The 18,920-nt window shown below is 42.8% G+C and overlaps 1 protein-coding gene across 1 annotated transcript in view; it reads left to right on the forward strand.

Moving 5' to 3' along the window:
• The window catches only part of Lmx1a (LIM homeobox transcription factor 1 alpha), a 136,865-nt gene extending 122,849 nt beyond the window's left edge, over positions 1–14,016 (forward strand). Inside the window, exons 4-8 of the mRNA XM_042677367.1 lie at positions 4,387–4,559; positions 6,587–6,664; positions 8,640–8,709; positions 11,849–12,019; positions 13,856–14,016. Coding sequence (XP_042533301.1) covers positions 4,387–4,559; positions 6,587–6,664; positions 8,640–8,709; positions 11,849–12,019; positions 13,856–14,016 — 653 coding nt within the window. The remainder of the gene's footprint in view (positions 1–4,386; positions 4,560–6,586; positions 6,665–8,639; positions 8,710–11,848; positions 12,020–13,855) is intronic.
• Positions 14,017–18,920: the final 4,904 nt, after the last annotated feature.

An 18,920-nucleotide genomic window follows, 5' to 3' on the forward strand; every position in this document is an offset into this window, starting at 1 on the left:
ATGAAGATGAAAAATGTTATTCTCTGTAATTCTACAGAGAAGTTCTATTCCAGAGCATAAAGTACTTCAGGGAAGACAAAATGAGGGACCTGAAGAAAGAATAAAGGTGATTGTAGGTAGCAGAAAGGAGGAATCAGGGGAAAATGAACCATACAAGTGACAGGAACACTATAGAGACAAACCAGTATGACTATTGCTCCCTCCTCCTCCTCCTCCTTCTCCTCTTCCTCCTCCTCCTCCTCCTTCTCCTCCTCCTCATTCTCCTCCTCATCCTGTTTTCTTCCCTGTCTTCTGTATAGGGGTGAGAGAGAAAGAATAAGCAGTTCCCTGTAGGGCTGTCTAGCCTTGGAGATGGTTCTCTTCCCCTTCTCCTTGTTGGGGTAGCAGCTCTTTGGAAACGTGCAGGTGTCCTAGGGAAGGCTGGGTACAGTGACAGCAATGGGAGGATCCCCCAGGCCCTGTCTGGGAACATACTCCAGCAATCACACCCTCTCCAGAACCAGCCCCACTCCCACACTTGCTTTCCGCTGACTTGGTCTGTTGTTGAGAATCCATGTCTGCAGAAAAAGAGATAAATGAACATTGGTAACACAAAATCTTAGCACAGACCTCTGATCAATAGGAGACTATTACTGATTGACAGTATGTGTCTTGGATCAAGAATAGTTTTTAGGATGAAATGATGGCCATCATTTATTTGTTCAACACCTATCACATCCTAAACAATGCTTAAACCCTGTACATCTATCAGCTCATTTTAATTCTCACAACACAATTACTTTTCCTCATGAGTATCTGAGGATGAGTCTTTATGAGTACATTCAGAATCTAGCACAGTAACCAGTAGGGCCAGAATTCAAGCATGAGTGTAGATGAGTCCAAAAGCCCATGCTTGTAGACACAATGCCTCTTTTCCTGGATAGTGTCAGCCTATGGGCCACTCTTATTTTTTATTTTAATTTTTCCAGTCCTGGAGCTTGAACTCAGGGCCTGGACACTGTCCCTGAGCTTAATTTGCTCAACGCTAGCACTTTACCACTTGAGCCTCGGTGCCACTTCCAACTTTTCTGTTTATGTGATTCTAAGGAATCAAACCCAGGGCTTCATGCATGCTGGGCAAGCACTCTACCACTAAGCCACATTCCCAGCCCTGGGCCACTATTATTATTTTAGGCTTTACATTTTCATTAGTTACCTTATCTAACTTATTAAGCATTTACACGAAACTGTATTTGGTACAACAGTGACAGTAAAAGAATCTTTGGACTGGGGGGGGTGGGGAGAGAAGATGGGAAGGGGTAACAAAGGAGGGGGTAACAATGCTTGATAAGAAACGTACTCATTACCTTGTCCATGTAATCGTTAACCCCTCTGTACAGTATTTTCACAATAAAAAAAAGAATCTTTGGACTCCATAAGACATGCAAATATTATTTTGTTGACCACAGTGATAGAAGACTTGAGGTGTTTGAAGGTAACATAGTTTCATTTTAAAATGTGTTGTGTTCAAGTTGTCCTGCCCTTTTTTTTTGTTTTTTGTTTTTTTTTTTAATTGTGAAAATACCGTACAGAGGGGTTACAATTACATGGGCAAGATAATGAGTGCATTTCTTATCAAGCATTGTAGCCTCCTTCTTTGTTTCCCCTCCCCATCCCTTCCCATCTGCCCCTCCACCTCCCCGCCAAAGTTGTGAAGTTTGTAAAGTTCGACATAACGACATAACGTCTTATAAATCTCATTGTTGCAATGGGCCCACCTGTATCCCTATTTAAACAATTTGTTTTTTTCCTTCCCCTCCACAAAGTATACCAACAGTGAAAACAGGTTATACTGTGGGGGAGGGACATACAAAGCAACAAAGAAATCATCTTATAAATATGTTAGAAACAATTGCAAGAAAGAAAAACCATTTGAATACTTATCTTAGGGTTCATTTCGCCTAACATCAACTTATCTGACCGTTTCTGCTTGTCCTGCTTCTCATTTTTAAGGCTGGCCTTCAGCCCTGGACCCTTTGGAGTCACCTGTCTTGCTAATCTGCATGAAGCTTGGGTAGGATGTCTGCCTGGTAACACCAGAGAAGTGTCTTCTTCACCCGACTGCAGAAACTCCTTGGCTGAAACATGGGGGCCGGGAGAATTTCTTTCTTTTTTTAATTTAATTTTTATTTTTTTTTATTGTGAAAATACTGTACAGAGGGGTTACAATTACATGGGCAAGATAATGAGTACATTTCTTATCAAACATTGTAGCCTCCTCCTTTGTTTCCCCTTCCCATCCCTTCCCATGCTCCTCCCCACCCCCCCACTCCCGCCCAATCCTCCCCCCCCACCAAAGTTGTAAAGTTCGTTTTTCTACCTAATGACTTGTACATCTCATTGTTGCAATGGATCCACCTATATCCCTATTTAAACGATTTGTTTTTCCCCTTCCCCTCCACAAATTATACCAACATCAAATACAGTGAAAGCACTGTTATACTGTGGGAGAAGGACATACAAAGCAACAAAGAAATTGCCTTATAAATGCATTAGAAACAATCGCATGAAGAAAAAAAAACATTTAAATACATATCTTAGGGTTCATTTCCTTAACATCACCTTATCTGACCTTTTCTGCTTGACTCAGACATATACTAGATATTGCAAATAAGGGAAACCATGGGACCTATGTTTTTTGGGCTTGGCTTACTTCACTTAATATAATTTTTTCCAGGCCTTTCCATTTCCTAACAAATGGGGCAATGTCATTCTTTCTGATGGAGGCATAGAATTCCCCTTGTGTATATATACCACATTTTCTTAATCCATTCCTCTACTGAGGGGCATCTGGGTTGGTTCCATATCTTAGCTATAGTAAATAATGCTGCAATAAACATAGTCGTGCTGGTAGCTCTAGTGTGGTCTTGTTTGTAAGCATTTGGGTAAATGCCCAAAAGTGGGATTACTGGGTCATAGGGGAGCTCTATGTGGAGTCTTTTGAGGAACCTCCATACTGCTTCCAGAGTGGTTGAACAAGTTTACACTCCCACCAACAATTCAGTAAGGTTCCCTTCTGTCCACATCCCCTCCAGCATCTGTTGTTATTAGAGTTATTGAATTTTGCCATTCTAACTGGGGTGAGGTGATATCTTACGGGAGAATTTCTAAGCCATGGAAGAGTAGGATGAAGGGTGAATCTGTCCTATCTTTTGTCCTCTTGGGAGTTCTCCTTATTTCCCTGAGGTTTTTAGTTCTTCATTGTTTGCTTCCTCTTATCAGTTTTTGCTTCTCCTTCTGGGTTGTCTGGGACCTCCCCTTTCTGTGAAGTTAGAATTACAGGTGTGACCTACCTACTTGATACCAAAGGCTTTAGTGCCCAACTTAGAACAGAATCTCTCTTACATAGTCTTTTCCTAAACCTTGGCTGCACTTTTTTAGGATTGAAGTCTCTGTATGTGAGTGCCCAGGAAAGAAGGTGATGGATGTTCAAAGCTTGATTTTCCTTACAAATCCTTGTATTCCTCACTGCTTACAGAATGGAATTATTTCACAAAGCCTTGTAGTTACTTTAGTAGGGAGTTGCTTATTTTATAGGTACATATGTTTGAGGCATTGCTGGTCTTAGCTGGTCACTTGGTGTTAGTCATCTGTGCTTATAAGTAGTCCAGTGCTATCCTTCCATGCCATTTTGAACAATAATGTTTTTGTCTCCTGTGGCAGCTAGAATTCCTGACACAGTGTCTAAGAAGTGGCATGAGACTTCTACAGATATATTTTGGAAAAACATTATTTAGGAAATCATATTAATAACTTACACATACTAAGCACTTATCATGTGCTGGGCAGCATTCAGATGCCTTCCAGGGATGGGGACCATCCTGCCTTTGGGCTGTATAAAGTCCACAAAATCATGTGGTACATGATAGACACATGTGCTTTGCAGATGCTTCTTTTCAGTTGCCCCTGGATGTCTGAATTGAGGATCATTTTTATGTCCCTTGAATAATGTTGTAATTATCCAAATGGCCCTTGGCTGAAAACAAATTCTCTGCCTCTGATCTTTACAACAGCCCCTTAAAGCCTCTTACATCACAGTTTTGAACCTGAAGAAATTGGGTCATAGAAAGATGTCTAACTTGCTACACTGGGAGATTCAGAGACAGGACATAACTCCGGTAAACTCCTGAGGTGTCATAGTGGACTTTCTGCTTCCTGCCTTGGGGTTTAGAAGAGCTTTGCTTAGCCTCTTCCTAAAAGTTATCAAAACCATAGCTCACAGCTTATTCTACTCACATGGCAAGCCATCCTCCTGGGAGTGTGGCATCCAAGAGTCTTGTTACTTAATAATATACAGCTCCAAGAAGTAACTGAAGGACTCACCACATTGTTTTCTATTTTGTCTAGGCAAAAGTGATGATGAAGAAAGTCTTTGCAAGTCATCCCATGGGGCAGGAAAAGGAGCCACGGAGGATGGCAAGGATCACAAGCGTCCTAAACGTCCCAGAACCATCTTGACAACTCAGCAGAGGAGAGCATTCAAGGCCTCATTTGAGGTTTCTTCCAAGCCCTGCAGAAAGGTATTAGGGGAAAGGGGCAGAAAAGGAAGAGCGCTCCATTCTCCTGTGTGTACCTGGATGACTGGGTGGCACTGGGCAGCTGGGGTCCAAGATGTGGGGAAGGAAAATCAGACAATGAATGAAAGAGAACAGAAGCTCTATTGCAGACTACAGGGACAGTTAAGCTATGGCTCTGGGACTAATATAATCACTTCATGCCTTTTTATAAGTATACCGAGTCCAAAAGGCTCTGGTTCACATCTTTAATTTTATTTCCTGGCAAGCAATAGGATTACATGGCAAGCCAAGTAGACTCCTCCTCCTCCTTGTGTTAGTATCAGCTGTAGTACTCTTTTTTTTGAGAGGAGGGGATAGAGTTTGATATGGTAATGGGGACTCATTCATATAGTAGTCCATCTTGCTGTTAATTGGTGTTCCACTGTGTGCATAGGCCATGGCTTATTTGTTCCTTCATCTATCGAGGAATACAGTGTTTACTTTGGGGATGATATGAGTGAGGCTGCTGTGAATATGTGTGCAAAACACTCAGTGGCATTGATACTTATAAACCAACATGTCGATGGTAACCCCTTGGTACAACTACGTAAAGATAAGAAGTTAAATATTATCTACCCCCCCAAAAAAAAACCCCTCACAATGTTTTGATCGTTTATTTATTTTTACATCTCAGAATCCAAAGGAAAAAGCAGGGGAGGGGGCACTTAATGTGTGTTGAACAGTTAATACATTTGGCCACACTCTGACATGAGAAAAAGATTAAACTTCGAAACTCTTTCTTCCCTGTCATTGGCTCCAAGTGAAGTACTGCTAGAAAGTGAGAGGCCCTCAAACTAGGTGTGCAGAGACCAACCATTCCAGTACAAACTCTTAGCCTCCATAGAGTCTCATGATGATGCTTGTGTGCCGATGAAGATACATGAGTGCACACACAACGGAAGCACCAGCGAGCGAGCTGTGGTGATGTCAAGGAGGGATTACTGGGAGATGTGAGGAAGGTCTCTTCTGTCTGGGGAATCTGCAAGGCTTTGTAGAGCAGGTGGTTTCTGAGCTGGGCCCCTAAGGCAGGGATAGGATTTCAGCAGGTGCAGGGTCCCCTCTGTGTCCTTCTGTTGTAGCTGGCTTAGCAGAAGGATGTTTCTTGGATATCTAGTCTATTCTTTCTTCTTCTCCTAAGCCTTACCCAAAGTAGCAGGGTCAAGATGAAGTATTTTCTAAGTCCTCAATTTGCAGGACTTACATGTTTATTTAAGGGGTTCTTTCCAGCCTATCATCTCTGGACACTTATCAAGAAGGTTTGCATCTCTCAGTCCTGCTCTAGAAATCGGTGTTTCCTGGTCTTATCCTTTCTCACAGTTTTTCCAGTCTCTTGCTGTGGCCCAGATAGCTGGAAGATATTTAAACGCATTTCTTTATCACCTGCATCTCCAGGTGCACCCAATGTGTGCTCCTGCATCAGTGTTGTCTCCTGGGCCCTACCAGGTTGCAGATGGCTCTTGTTTTATGTCTTGTTCTCTCTGAGTAAGGCTCACTCAGGACAACAGTAAATAGGAACCTTTGAACAACATCCAAAGTCCCTTAGAGCTAGGGAGAGAAAACCAAAAGTTTTAGGTCAATGAATTTAAGCAAGAGAAGAAAACTGTTTGTTTTTGCAAAGTTATTTTCACTTTACTTCTCTTTAAATAAGTTAAACATATGAGCATAGCCTACAGCTAAAATGCAATAGAGTTTTATCATGTCTCAGAATCATGTGAAGGCCTAATTTCAGAATAAGAAAAACCCAGAAACACTTCCTGGGAATGTGCATTTAAATTGAGTGTTCCTTGCTTTTACCTGGTGAAGTACGCCCCCTCTGCCTGCAGGAAAGCATGTGCTTCTGTCCTGGTTTATACTGAACGTGAATCAGGAGCTCAGAAGCTAACCTCTGCAGCCAGCCCACTGGCCTCCTTGCTGGGACCTTGTCTATGGACTGCACAGGAGATGTTCTGCCTCCTACCCTGAGATGCTAGTAATGCTCAATTCTTTTCAAGGTGAGGGAGACGCTGGCTGCAGAAACCGGGCTGAGTGTCCGTGTCGTCCAGGTGTGGTTCCAGAACCAGAGAGCTAAGGTAATCTGCTTTTCACTTGTGTCTGATGTTGTGCTGCTGGCTTTCTGAAGTAGCAGCAGTAGGGCATTTCATTTGCTGCCAAGCAAAGTTTTGTTTTCTTTCCTGAATTCCTGCACAAAGTAGCTTCTCTCTCTCTCTCTCTCTCTCTCTCTCTCTCTCTCTCTCTCTCTCTCTCTCTCTCTCTTCCACCCATGTCTACTTCCATCGCTCTCTTCTCCATCTCTCTCCCCATTTCTCTGTCTCTCAGCAGTATTGGGGTTTGAACTCAGAGCCCCACACTTGTTAGACAGGCATTCTACCACTTTAGCCCTGCCTCTAGCTCTTTTTCCTTTATTTCTTTTTAAATTTTAGATTAATAATACGTTTTGTTCTCTCAATTTGTTCATTAAAATATACTGAAAAGCACTGTGGCTCTCTCCTACTCACAGAACAATAACTATCATTTGCTTGGAGTTGCTGAATTCTTCCTCAGTTTGTTTTACCAGATACTTCGGTTAGTTTTAGGATACAGTCTGATTTTTTCATGGCCTGTGTCACAATACTCTTATTTATGCCTCTTGCTGTAATTGAGACAACAGGTTCATGGCACCATGCTCATCTTCCAAGTAGTTTTCTTGATTAAAAATTATGTTGTCCATGATTATTGAAGATATAGTGTCCCTGAAAAAGGAAAGAGAAAAGGGTTTTCTCTTTTCTTTTTTTTCCCCCAAAGTGGCTTCTGTATTCTTAGTGGCCATGACTATGAATCTGACTGCCATCTATATGAATAAATGTCTTTCTGTGTCTTTCAGTAAAACTATATTTTTGGGGGAAACAGGTAGGGATTGAGAGAGGGTCTCTTCCTACTCCAGCTTCATGAGGTCTGGGATTATAGGTGTGCATCATGTCTAGCTTAATACCATATTATTTAATTTTGCTTATTAATTTTATTCTTTAATTGTTATTTATTCTAAATTGTAAAGTTCTTTGAAAATTTCAAAGAAACACCCCCAAACACCCATGACTGATGAGCAGGATAAATACCTCTACTCCCGTTTTCCAGCATCTGCCTCTCACCAGCACAGCCCCAATCACCAGTGTCCTCAAACTCTATAAAGGCTCGAGTGCTCCCATTATGGGTTTCATTTGAGAGTTTTCACTCATTTATCCTCCTACCCCTAAAAATGCATGTGGCATGGTCTGTTTTTGCCAAGATCCTGGTCATTAGTGGGTGGTAACTTGCTCTCTCCTTACCTGATTATGACTGGTTAAGTTAGTATTTCCATCACTGAATCCTCAGAACAGGGCTGTTGTATTTTTTTCATTAGAAGAGGATGCCATGATGCAGTAAGTTTAGAAGCTCCCATAATCATAGATTCACTAAGCAGAAGTACACATTTAAAATTCTGAGAAATCTTGCAATAAAGAAATTGATTAAAAAAAAAATCTCACATTCCCCAGCTTTCTCAAAGTACATGTTAACATCCTGTGGAATCCCAGTGTTCCCTCCCCAGAACACAATTTGACACAGAAGTGGGATAAGTATTTGCTTTGGTACCTCCAGAGACATGAATCTCTCTGGAGGTGTTTCAGAGACAAGGGCCAGTAGATGTGGAGTGAAGGGCATTTTCTTGGAACATCCTTAATCCCACCTCATCAGCAGCCACCATTCCACATCTATCCCGGCTGCAAAGCCCACACCCAGGTACTTCTTATTGTCTTACACGAAACTGGTGAAGGATTAGCAGTGACTGGTTCTTGCAGAGAGGAATTCCTTGTTCTTTGAAGACAAGCTTTGCATTGCTTCTCTGCCAGCTGCATTTGACTTGAGGCACTACTCCTTCACAGGGCTCCTGGACTGTGAAAAAGCTGGAGAAGCACTTCCTCGACTTTACAAATACCATCTCTCACCAGAGGGCCCTGGCCCTTCGGTTTCTCTCTCACCGAGTGAACCTCTGCAGGCTCCTGACTAATCCTGTGTTTCTTATCTCCCCAGATGAAGAAGCTGGCCAGGCGGCAGCAGCAGCAGCAGCAAGACCAGCAGAACACCCAGAGGCTGAGTTCTGGTAAGCTGGTGGCTCTTTCAGGCAAAGCCCTTTGGTGTCTAGGCCTCTCCAACCAGAGGCCTCCAACTGCCCAGCATTTTGAGTGAAGGCCAGCCCACACACCCACTTGAGAGAGATTAGTTTTAGATGAGGACTGAAGCATGGAGAACTTGCAAGAGTGTGGAGGACATGTGAATTACACCTCTAGAAGTGGTCATTGGAGGTGATGTTAGCCTTGTGCATATCCCCCTTGCTTAGATCCTGCCAGTGTCAGGAGGATGTGCCAGGACCATGTACAAAGTCAAAGCCATGTCCAGTTTCCCCTCTCACCCAGTTCTCCTCCTTCTCATCAAATCCAGTTATCTCACCTCTTGGCTTCCTGTTATTGTGACAAAATACCTGAGAGAATCAACTTGAAAGGTTTAGTTTTGGCTTATGGTTTCAATAGCTTTCTGTCCATTGGTTGCTTGGCCCTGCTGAAAGGCAGAACATCATGACAGAGCATGCAATGGAGGATGCTGCTCGTCTTCTTGCATCCAGGAAGTGAAAGAAAAGAGGAAGACGCGAAGGTCCCAATATCTCTTTTCAGGAGCACATATCCAGTGACCTAATCTCCTCCTCCAAAGGTTCATCAACTCCCAATAATGTCACAGGCTTTACCATATGAGCTTTGGGGACAGTATTTTAAGATCCAAACTGTAGAACCCTTCTCCCTCCAAAATGATGTAAAATAATGAAGATAATGAGCGTTAGATGATAATTCCATCCTTTTTCAAACACAGTTCACAAAGAGTCTTCACACAGGTTGCTGACTTACTTTTGTCATAAGCACTTTTCTGAGGTGAAGAGAATGCTAGCCCCCCCATTTTACATATGCACAAAGGTGCTCTGCAAGTTAGAATGGGTTCCACACGGGTAAGGGATGCTGGTGAGATTAGAAAGCATCTCTGTAATTCTTTGTCCACTAGGCTGAGCTGCCTAAGTCAACCTTACTTGATGTTTCCTCGTCTTTCTCCTCTTTCGTCTTCTTCTTCCAGAGCTGGTAGGAGGGTTGGGAACAAGAATTATCAGAGGCCATGAAGCTCAAAGAAAATATCAGCAGTCTCACTAAATTTAAAAACATGATCATTCTTTCTTTTAATGTTTTTATCTTTAATTATGATTTTCTGTGTCATGCAGAATTCAAGATTAATAATGGCACAGGCAGATAAGATAGTCTCTAGAGTTTCTGTAGTTTTGCCGCATAAGGATACACTCTTTCTTTCTTTCTTTTTTTTGCCAGTCCTGGGTCTGGTCCCTGTCCCTCAGCTTCTTTTGTTCAAGGCTAGAATTCTACCACTTCCAGCTTCTTCTGTGTATGTGGTACTGAGGAATCGAACCCAAGGCTTCATGCTAGGCAAGCCTTGTACCACTAAGCCACATTCCCAGCCCCAAAGACATATTCTTTAGGCCAAATCATTCAAAGACACATTGGAAATCATTTGAAAGAGCTCAGTTATAATTTGGGTTTAAAAAATTCAACTGGGACAGGATTTGACAGCTAAGAGAGCATAGTTATAATCAAAATAGTCACAAAGAACATGATCATTCTTAAAGGGATATACATCCATATCCACCAACACAGCCATTCCTGAAAGTAAGGGTTCCTTTAAGGATTTATATCTTTTTTTGTTGTTGTTGGTCATGGGGCTTGAACTCTGGATCTGGGCGCTGACCCTCAGCTCTTCAGCTCAAGGCTAGCACTCTACTACTTGAGCCACAGTGCCACTTCCGGCTTTTTCTGTTTATGTGGTGCTGAGGAATTGAACCCAGGGCCTCATGTATGCAAGACAAGCACTCTACCACTGAGCTACCTTCTCAACCTCTAAGGGTTTATATCTTAAGAGCAGATCTCTCACACTTGAATGTGCATATAAATTGCCTGCAATCTTGATAAAATGTAGATTCTGACTCATAAGGAAAGTCTGTGTAGACCCCAAGAAGTCTGTATTTTCACAAAATGTTACTTAAAATAAAAAATCCTATTGCCAATGCAATGTAATGCTGTCAGTAGAGATTCTTGTCTTTCCATGGACTGAGTTGTGCTATCACATGGCTAGCCTTGATCCAGAATTTGATTCTTGCAACCTAAGAGTTTCTTTAGCTTCTTACCATTTAAACTTAGGGCTACTCTTTTATGAGAGAGAAAACTGATAACAAGATCACAGTGTTGGAAAAGATGAACAGCAAGCTGGTCAAGAGAGTTGAATTCTGTTTTCAACTCTTACTTTATTTGGGACTAACTTTTCTATCTCTTTGTAGCTGAGACCATACATCTCTGTAGGTCGGGGTAATCAGACCTGTGACCTCTGTCTCATGGGGGCCCCTGTAATTTTTAAAAAGGGTCACAGATAGGAGGGGGGCTTTAGTTAGAGCATACATAGTTGTCTGTCTAAACTAACAAGCTCATAGGGAGAAGAATTCTGCCAAGGCATTGTGGGAACACAAACTCTTAGTGTCTTGGACTTTGTTTAAAGGATTCTCAAGGCACATCCTATCATAGACTTAGTAAACAGTAGTAATTGACTCTTCTCATGAACTTCTGTGCACAAGTGCAGCTAGCTATAGTCAAAGTACACATGACTTCACAGCATCTTCATATTAGCCCTAGGAGACCAGTTGTTCCAATAGCCTAACTTGGCCAATGGGCTCATAGGAGGTTATTACCGAAAGGATCTTTAGGTTCATCTACTCAATTGTTGCCAAACCTGTGCCCAAACCCCTTATTTACATGGGAGACTCTCAGGTGATGGCCTTTCATAGGTGTAGGCTTGGAATCACGGATGTCACTTGGTCATCTGTTGTAAGTGAGGAAACTAAAGCCTAGCGAGGGAAATGGTTCTCAGCACCTGTGCTCATGCCCGTTTGTGGCCCAGCCAGCACGGAATAAGTCTGAGGGAGAATATGGCTTCCGAAGCTAGGTCACAAAAGGTGTGGTGTTTGTGCTTTGTACTCACTTGGGTCACTTGTTCTGGGTTATCAGGCTGGCATGCCATGAGGACACTTCAGCACTTAAGAGAGGGCTACGTAGTGGAGCAACAGTAGTAGTAAAGGATGTGAAGTCTGGTGGGGTGCTAAGCTGCGAGTGAAGAATTGACCTGCTTCCTTCTTTGCCACACAGCCCAGACAAATGGTGGCAGCAGTGCTGGGATGGAAGGGATCATGAACCCCTACACAGCTCTGCCCACCCCACAGCAGCTGCTGGCCATCGAGCAGAGTGTCTACAGTTCGGATCCCTTCCGACAAGGGCTCACCCCACCCCAGATGCCTGGAGATCACATGCACCCTTATGGTGAGAGGGACTCAAGCCCCAACTTGCTTGGCTGGGTTTCTCATTCCTTCCCCAAACACATTCACAATGAAACTTCAAAACAGAGTACATGTCCCACAAGATGCTGCTTGGATGCTACCCATTGGTTACAGAAGAAAGACTCATGCACATTCATCAGTGATGCTTCCATTGCCCTTTATTTTTAGTCCTTCCTAGTGACCCTCCCTTACTACACTCTCCTTTCCACTTAACCCAGTGTTAGTGACAGATTACCCTTGGAGACTAGTGGGCAGAGGTGAGCTCTGGAGCAGAAGGCTAACGTCTGGCCTTAGGATACAACTCAGCGTATATCTTTTCTCATTACTTTTAGTACTGCTATTGTTACTATTATTACCATTAAAGTGGTAGTATTATTACTGGTAGTACTGAGATTTGGGCTCAAGGCCTTGTGGTGGCTATGAAAGCACTTTACCACTTTTATTGTTATTTTTATTGTTATTATAAAGCTGATGTACAGAGGGTTAGTTAGTTTCTTCAGAAAAAGTGTATTTCTTTTGGATAATGTCACCCCTGTCCTCTCTGCTGCCACTATTTAATGCTCCTGCCACCATTTGATTCTGCTTTTTGGGGGAGGGGGGTGGTGTCTCCTATTTTGCCCAGGTTTAGAGTCAGATTATGTCCCTCCTATCTCTGCCTCCTACTAGTTGAGATTGCAGGCCTTTTTAAAGGTTTTTTTAATTGTAAAAATAGTGTACAGAGGGGTTACAGTTACATGAGTAAGGTAAGATGGACATTTCCTATCAACATTGCTACCTCCTCCTTTGTTTATCCCCTGCCATCCCTTCCTTTCCCACCTCACCCTAACTCCCCCATCCCTCCCCAAGTTGTAAAGTTCGTTTTCAACATAGTGTCTTACACATCTCTTTGTTACAATGGGTCAACCTGTATCCTTGTTTCAACATTTTGTTATTTCCCTTCCCCTCCCCAAAGCATCGCCTTTTGAGAAGGAGTCTTGATAACTTTTTGCCTGGGTTATAGGAACTATGCCTTTACACAGAGAAAATCCATTGAGAATGTTATGCACTGTTCTAATCTATGACATAATCTGTAATGAATTACCCTGATAAACTAATAATTAAAGTTTTGTCCAGCAAGTTTTTAAAATATTAATACTACAGACATAAAAGGTCACACAAATTTTGTCAACATTCCCCCTTAATTAGAATAGTACATTAACAACCCTGAATGCCATCCATTTTGCAAATGCTTTTGGGGAGAACAAAACAATTCAGGGCCTTTGTTGGCCCATCTTACGCACATACACATCCATAGATGTGTGTGTGCACTGTTCAGTAATGGCCATACTACATCCATTTTGCTTCTTTAGTAGACGTCTGTGACACCTGGACCAGTCTTCACTTCATGGCTATGGGAAACCAGGGCACATGGGTTTTATGCACATTCTTACTTGTTCAGAGTTTCAGGGGTCTTATTACATGAAGACCCTGTGACATGTCCTTTAGAAAAATGAACAATTAATACCCCATGACCAATTTTATAAGCTCTAGTTTCCAGCTTTTCAGTGACTAGGAATGCAGATGAAGCAGGCCTTTCCTCAGGCTCTGGCGCAGAGATGCTGAGGATAGGCACCTGGCCTTCCTCTCCTCTGTCCTACAAATCTGGGGAGACAAAAGGCACTCAATAAAACTTACTGTTTGAAAAGACAAGTGTCTATCCCTGGGTGGTATCGTTAGCCTCTCTTGAAGAAGCTGTGTTTTTAAGTTTGGCTGGATTTCCCAGCACTGAAGTGACTCACTTTTTGAAGAACCTCATGCCTGTGTTTCATCTCCATTTCAGGTGCGGAGCCCCTTTTCCATGACCTGGATAGTGATGACACTTCCCTCAGTAACCTGGGTGACTGTTTCCTAGCAACCTCAGAAGCTGGTCCCCTGCAGTCCAGAGTGGGAAACCCTATTGACCACCTGTACTCCATGCAGAATTCTTATTTCACCTCTTGAGTCTTCCCCTAGGGTTTGCTGGTTAGCCTCCATATGGAACACCCATATTATATGAGGGGTCACTGGCTTTAGGATGGGGAGCCCAGAGAAGAGATGGGTTGGGGAGGGAGTTTTGTTGGGGATGCTGTTGTAAATTGACACGGTGTAGCTCAGCATTTCCAAAGACTGAATACATTATGGATTGCATAGTTTAATGTTTTTAATAGGAGTGTTAGCTTTAGATTTGAAGATGTGTTTATCATTAAGGACAGGGACTTTTAATATAAGCATTCTCATGAAAACTAGATACTTAGGGACTCCTAACAACTTCCCACCATTTTGGGGAAGCACTTGTCAAGAGGTGCATACATCTATCCATCCACACACCATAGGAAGACAGTCAGACAGACAGACAGACAGATAGATGTGTGTGTATGCGCGCGCGCGTGCGAGTGTATAATCCTTCATACTTTATCATCAAAGTTTATTCTTAATTATAACAGACACCAACTGTACAGCAAAAGTAACTTTATTTTCAGTGTGAACTATATTTAAGGAAATGCTTGATGCACTTAAGTTATAAAACGAGATAATTTACTTTTATAAACTTTATTTTTAGTTTGAAAAGATTTGTCAGCAGGACAGAGGGGCTGTTCCAACTGTCCCTACAGTGTTGAGTGTTTGAGTTTATTCTGTTTCTTAGAGTGTCCTTGTGATCTGGAAAGCAGCTCTGTAGCTGGCAGTATTTGCTAGTGGACTTGTACTCTTGTTCTCATTGAGGTTGAATCACTGGGCTTGCTTGAGTGGGACAGAATAATCCCTAACCAGGATCTTAGAAAATACAAAATCTAGACTCTTGCAGTTTCTGTTCAGTTCTCACACAGGATGATTGGGCAGCATCTGGAAAGATAGTTCTGCTCTTGAGCTCCTGCATCCGGTGTGGGGCTGATCACATGTTCCTACCTCCCTAGGGGACACTGAGGCGTCATTCCCCATAACACATGATCCGGACTGAGGTGGTATTTGTTTAAAGTTACAGCCAAACCATCCACGTGCTAAGGGAGGATACCTGGGAGTGCAGAATAGGAGGCTGCCGCACCTGAGCCCTGTGGGCAGCTCTGCCAGTCAGAGTTCCTCTGCCAAGCCTACACAGGCAGACAACAGCAGCTCATAGTGGGCCAGAGTCCTTCAAAGGGGAAAGGTTTGGGGTTTGGGCTGAGGGCGCAGAAGAAGGCATGGCATGGTAGTGTTCTAGAACAGAGGTTGACAGAGTAGTGCCTGCAGATCTGGTGTTTTCAAAGATTTTAAAGCATTCTTAAAAGAAAGACGTTGGGATAGACTGAATACAAAAAGTGTGAAATATTTGCTATTTCGATTTGGCTCTTTACTGGAAAAAATGTTGAGAGTCCATGTTCCAGAGGTCTATCTCTAAACAGCCTTGTGAAGCTCAGAGGGAGAGAAGAGCTGGCAGAGAACTGGGGCTCCTTCTTCCAGTTCACCCTACTGGAGGTGAACATAGAAGACCCCATAGCCACCGAAGACCAGGAGAGTGCCACACGCTGGTTTCTAACTGTGGTGCTAGGATGGGATCTTTCTGTACCAGAAACCTCCTGGGAAACTAAAAAAGGCAGGGGAAAAGACAGAAGATAACTTAGACTCCTTTTAAAGGGACTGTGTGGCAGGCTTGGCCTCACTCCTGGAGTTGTCATTGGAGCCAATGTACACGGCTACATGTTCTCTTTATGCTCTGCCAGTCCAGAGGAAAAAGTCCCCTTTTGGTAGAGTCTGTGTTGTGTGATTTTTGTGTACTCTTGCTTATAATGTATGCAAACCAGGAAGAACCCCAAAGCCGTCTGATGAGTGAGAACAAAGCAGATTTTGGTAGGGAGGCTCTGTAAGTGTCTGTGGTACAGACACGTTGGAGAATGTAGCAGATACTGTGTGAGTGAAAACAAATAGAGACCTTTAATTCCACTCTTCAATGGCATACCAAGGTGAAATTAAAAACAAAACAAAACCTCTTACAAATGAGCTGTTGTTTATTCTGGGGCAGAATGCTGGGCAATACACCAGGAGAACATGGGAATTTGAAATCCAGAGCCTTGGGGACAGGCTTAAGGTGCAATTCTAAATGAGGGAAAAGAGGGAATACTGCAAAATCTAAGAAAGGGGTCTTCAGTCTCTTGACCAAGTGGACAAAAATCCCAGTCTTACTGAAATCTACACAGCAGCCAGCACTGAGAACATTCTACTTTCACCATAAAGCTCACTCATGTCAGGGACGTTTGTACTATGTGTTGTGTGAACATTTGCTTGGGAATCAAGTCAGTCATCAAACAGGAAGAAGATTTCTCATAAAGGACTGACAGCAAATGCTTAGAATGGGAGAGCAAAGCAGCAGATAATGGATTGCTGATAGCTTCTCCCAAAACTTGCAACGATTTAAAGAGTGATAGATGAAAAGATGGGCAATTATTATGTGACTTTAAGAAAGGAGTACAGAAACAGTGTGAATGAGAAGCCAGGAGACATGAAAAAGAACATTGTTCCATGTCTGTTTTCTTACTCATCTGCCATTGTTCAGATCCTCTCACCCTTTGTTCATCTACCCCATGCTGGAGGCTGGTTTGGCCTCTTGCTGATGGTTTGGAAGAGGAGAGGTGAATTACAAGGCCATGTTGGTGGGGGAGGATCCCACTAAAGAAGCCTGTATTCCAAATTGGCCTCCTTTGGGCTGGATGTGGCTCCCAGCTTCAGTATCCATCGAGATCCAAGGAGTGAGACATTTTCCCCTGTGTTCATTCATCTTTCAAAATCAGGAATTTGAAGAAACATCAGTGTTTGCCTTTCTTAAGTCTGTAGCCAGGTGCCAGTGGCTCATGCCTATAATCCTAGCTATTCAGGAGGCTGAGATCTGAGGATCACAGTTCAAAGCCAGCCCAGGCAGAAAAGTCCTTGAGACTCTTATCTCTAATAAACCACTAGAAAATCAGAAGTGGCGTTGTGGCTCAAGCAGTAGAGTGCTCGCCTTGAGCTAAAGAGCTCAGGGACAGCGCCTAAGCCCAGAGTTCAAGCCCCACAACCGACTGAAAAAAAAATAAAAGAAACCTGCAAAGCTGGGATGGGTACCTATATCAGGTAGGGGCTGGTGAATGCTGCCATTTCCTCAAATAGACTCCAGATTTCATAACAGTCCAAACACAGTGGAAATGTGGGTATTTGTTCATGTAGATGACCCAAGAGAGAGGTATCTTCAAAGACATCTTTTCTTCCAGTCACAATGAAGGTTTTACTTATTTGTCTGAATCTTTTAGTAGGATCTGAATATATCTTTTTTTTCTTTCCAACTCTAATAAGACATGTAGATCTTAACTCCAGCTTCTTCTCTATGGAGGAGCTGCCCTCTACTGAGCTGATGGCATGTGGTAGCTACAGGGATGACATTTGTCTCTGCCTCATAGGAAGGGAATGAAAGCAGGCAGAGGCATGAGATGTACAAAGAAGTTAGTTCTGCCTCTGACATATAGAAAGGGCAGGTGTGTATTAGCTGTTGTCCTGTGAGTCGGATCTACTTTCAGGACTTGGTCATTGATGACTAGCTTGGAAATCTTGGAAGTCTGAGACTCCAAAGAAGTCTTTCAAGAAGTCTCAGAGCATCTTTTAAAGAAAATGGAGATAACGTTGGTTCCTCTGAGCTGAACAGGTGCACCCTCATTTCTTACCATCAGTTTGCTGAACCTCAAGGTGGGTCTCACTCATCTGACCAGCTATGTGGGGGAGTGACTTATGTCATGTTTGGTTTAAGGCATGAAAACAAAATTCCAATTAGGAAGATACTTTAAGATTTCACCCCCAGAAGTGATCATGACACAGGAGAATTCTCCAACTATCGCATCACTTTCTTTTCATGACTATGTCCAGGAAAAGATGTGAGGGTTGGTATCAGAACAGAGAGCCTGGAGCCCAGGGCACAGCTTTCACTGCCTGGGAGAAAATGGAGTTGGTGTGACATCAACCAAAAGTGGAAAGAAGATGGAATTAATCTCTTCAGTTTTCAAACTAAATTTTTAACCAAGTTGTAAATGAAACCAAAGTCAGTTTCTCTAAGTCAATCCAAACTAGAAAGAAAATGATATTAGTGCAATGAAACTGTACTACCAAGAGTCACAGTTGAATCAGAATAAAATTAATAAACTTTTATTGAATCCCTTTGATTTACCATGGCATACTATGTTCAGTGATAGGAAGAAGAGAGCTATCATTGGGCTCAAAGGAAGACCTGAGGCCTTCATGTTCTCTGAATGAAAAGGAAAGCTCAAAGTTATTACCTTAAGGTTTGTGCCACATAGGAAGTTTCCTAGTTCCCTAAACATGACCATGAGCAAGGTTCTCAGCTTTCACGCCTTCATCTATGAAATAGAGCCAGTAACTGGTCTGTCGGCCATGTTGGTCATTGTGAACACCAAAGAAATAAGAATAAGCACTACAGACTACTGTGCTATACAGACTGGAAGGCAACTCAGTGTATGATCCCAGGGGACATGCACAGACAAGTTCCTTGAACATAGTATATGAATGATGCTCAGCTTGGTCAGATGACCACAGCATAGAAAGAATGCTCAGGTCAGAGTGTGAGCAAATTTACTCTGCCAGTAGTTGCAGGTCACTGATATGGTTGCCATCCACCCCCAGGGCAGGATTCTGGCAAAGGAGCCAGGTGGCCACACTCTTGTGGGTCGTCAGTTTGCTTGTGCTTTTTAACCTTCCATGCTCTTTGTGCATTTTTTGTTGTTGTGGTTGGTGGTGGGCCTGAACTCTGAATGTGGGTGCTGTCCCTCAGCTCTTCAGCTCAAGGCTAGCGCTCTACCACTTGAGCCACAGCATCATTTCCAGCTTTTTTCTGCTTATGTGGTGCTGAGGAATCA

Source organism: Dipodomys spectabilis, unplaced genomic scaffold, assembly GCF_019054845.1.
Source record: "Dipodomys spectabilis isolate Male_0828 unplaced genomic scaffold, ASM1905484v1 ptg000036l, whole genome shotgun sequence".
Taxonomy (NCBI): domain Eukaryota; kingdom Metazoa; phylum Chordata; class Mammalia; order Rodentia; family Heteromyidae; genus Dipodomys; species Dipodomys spectabilis.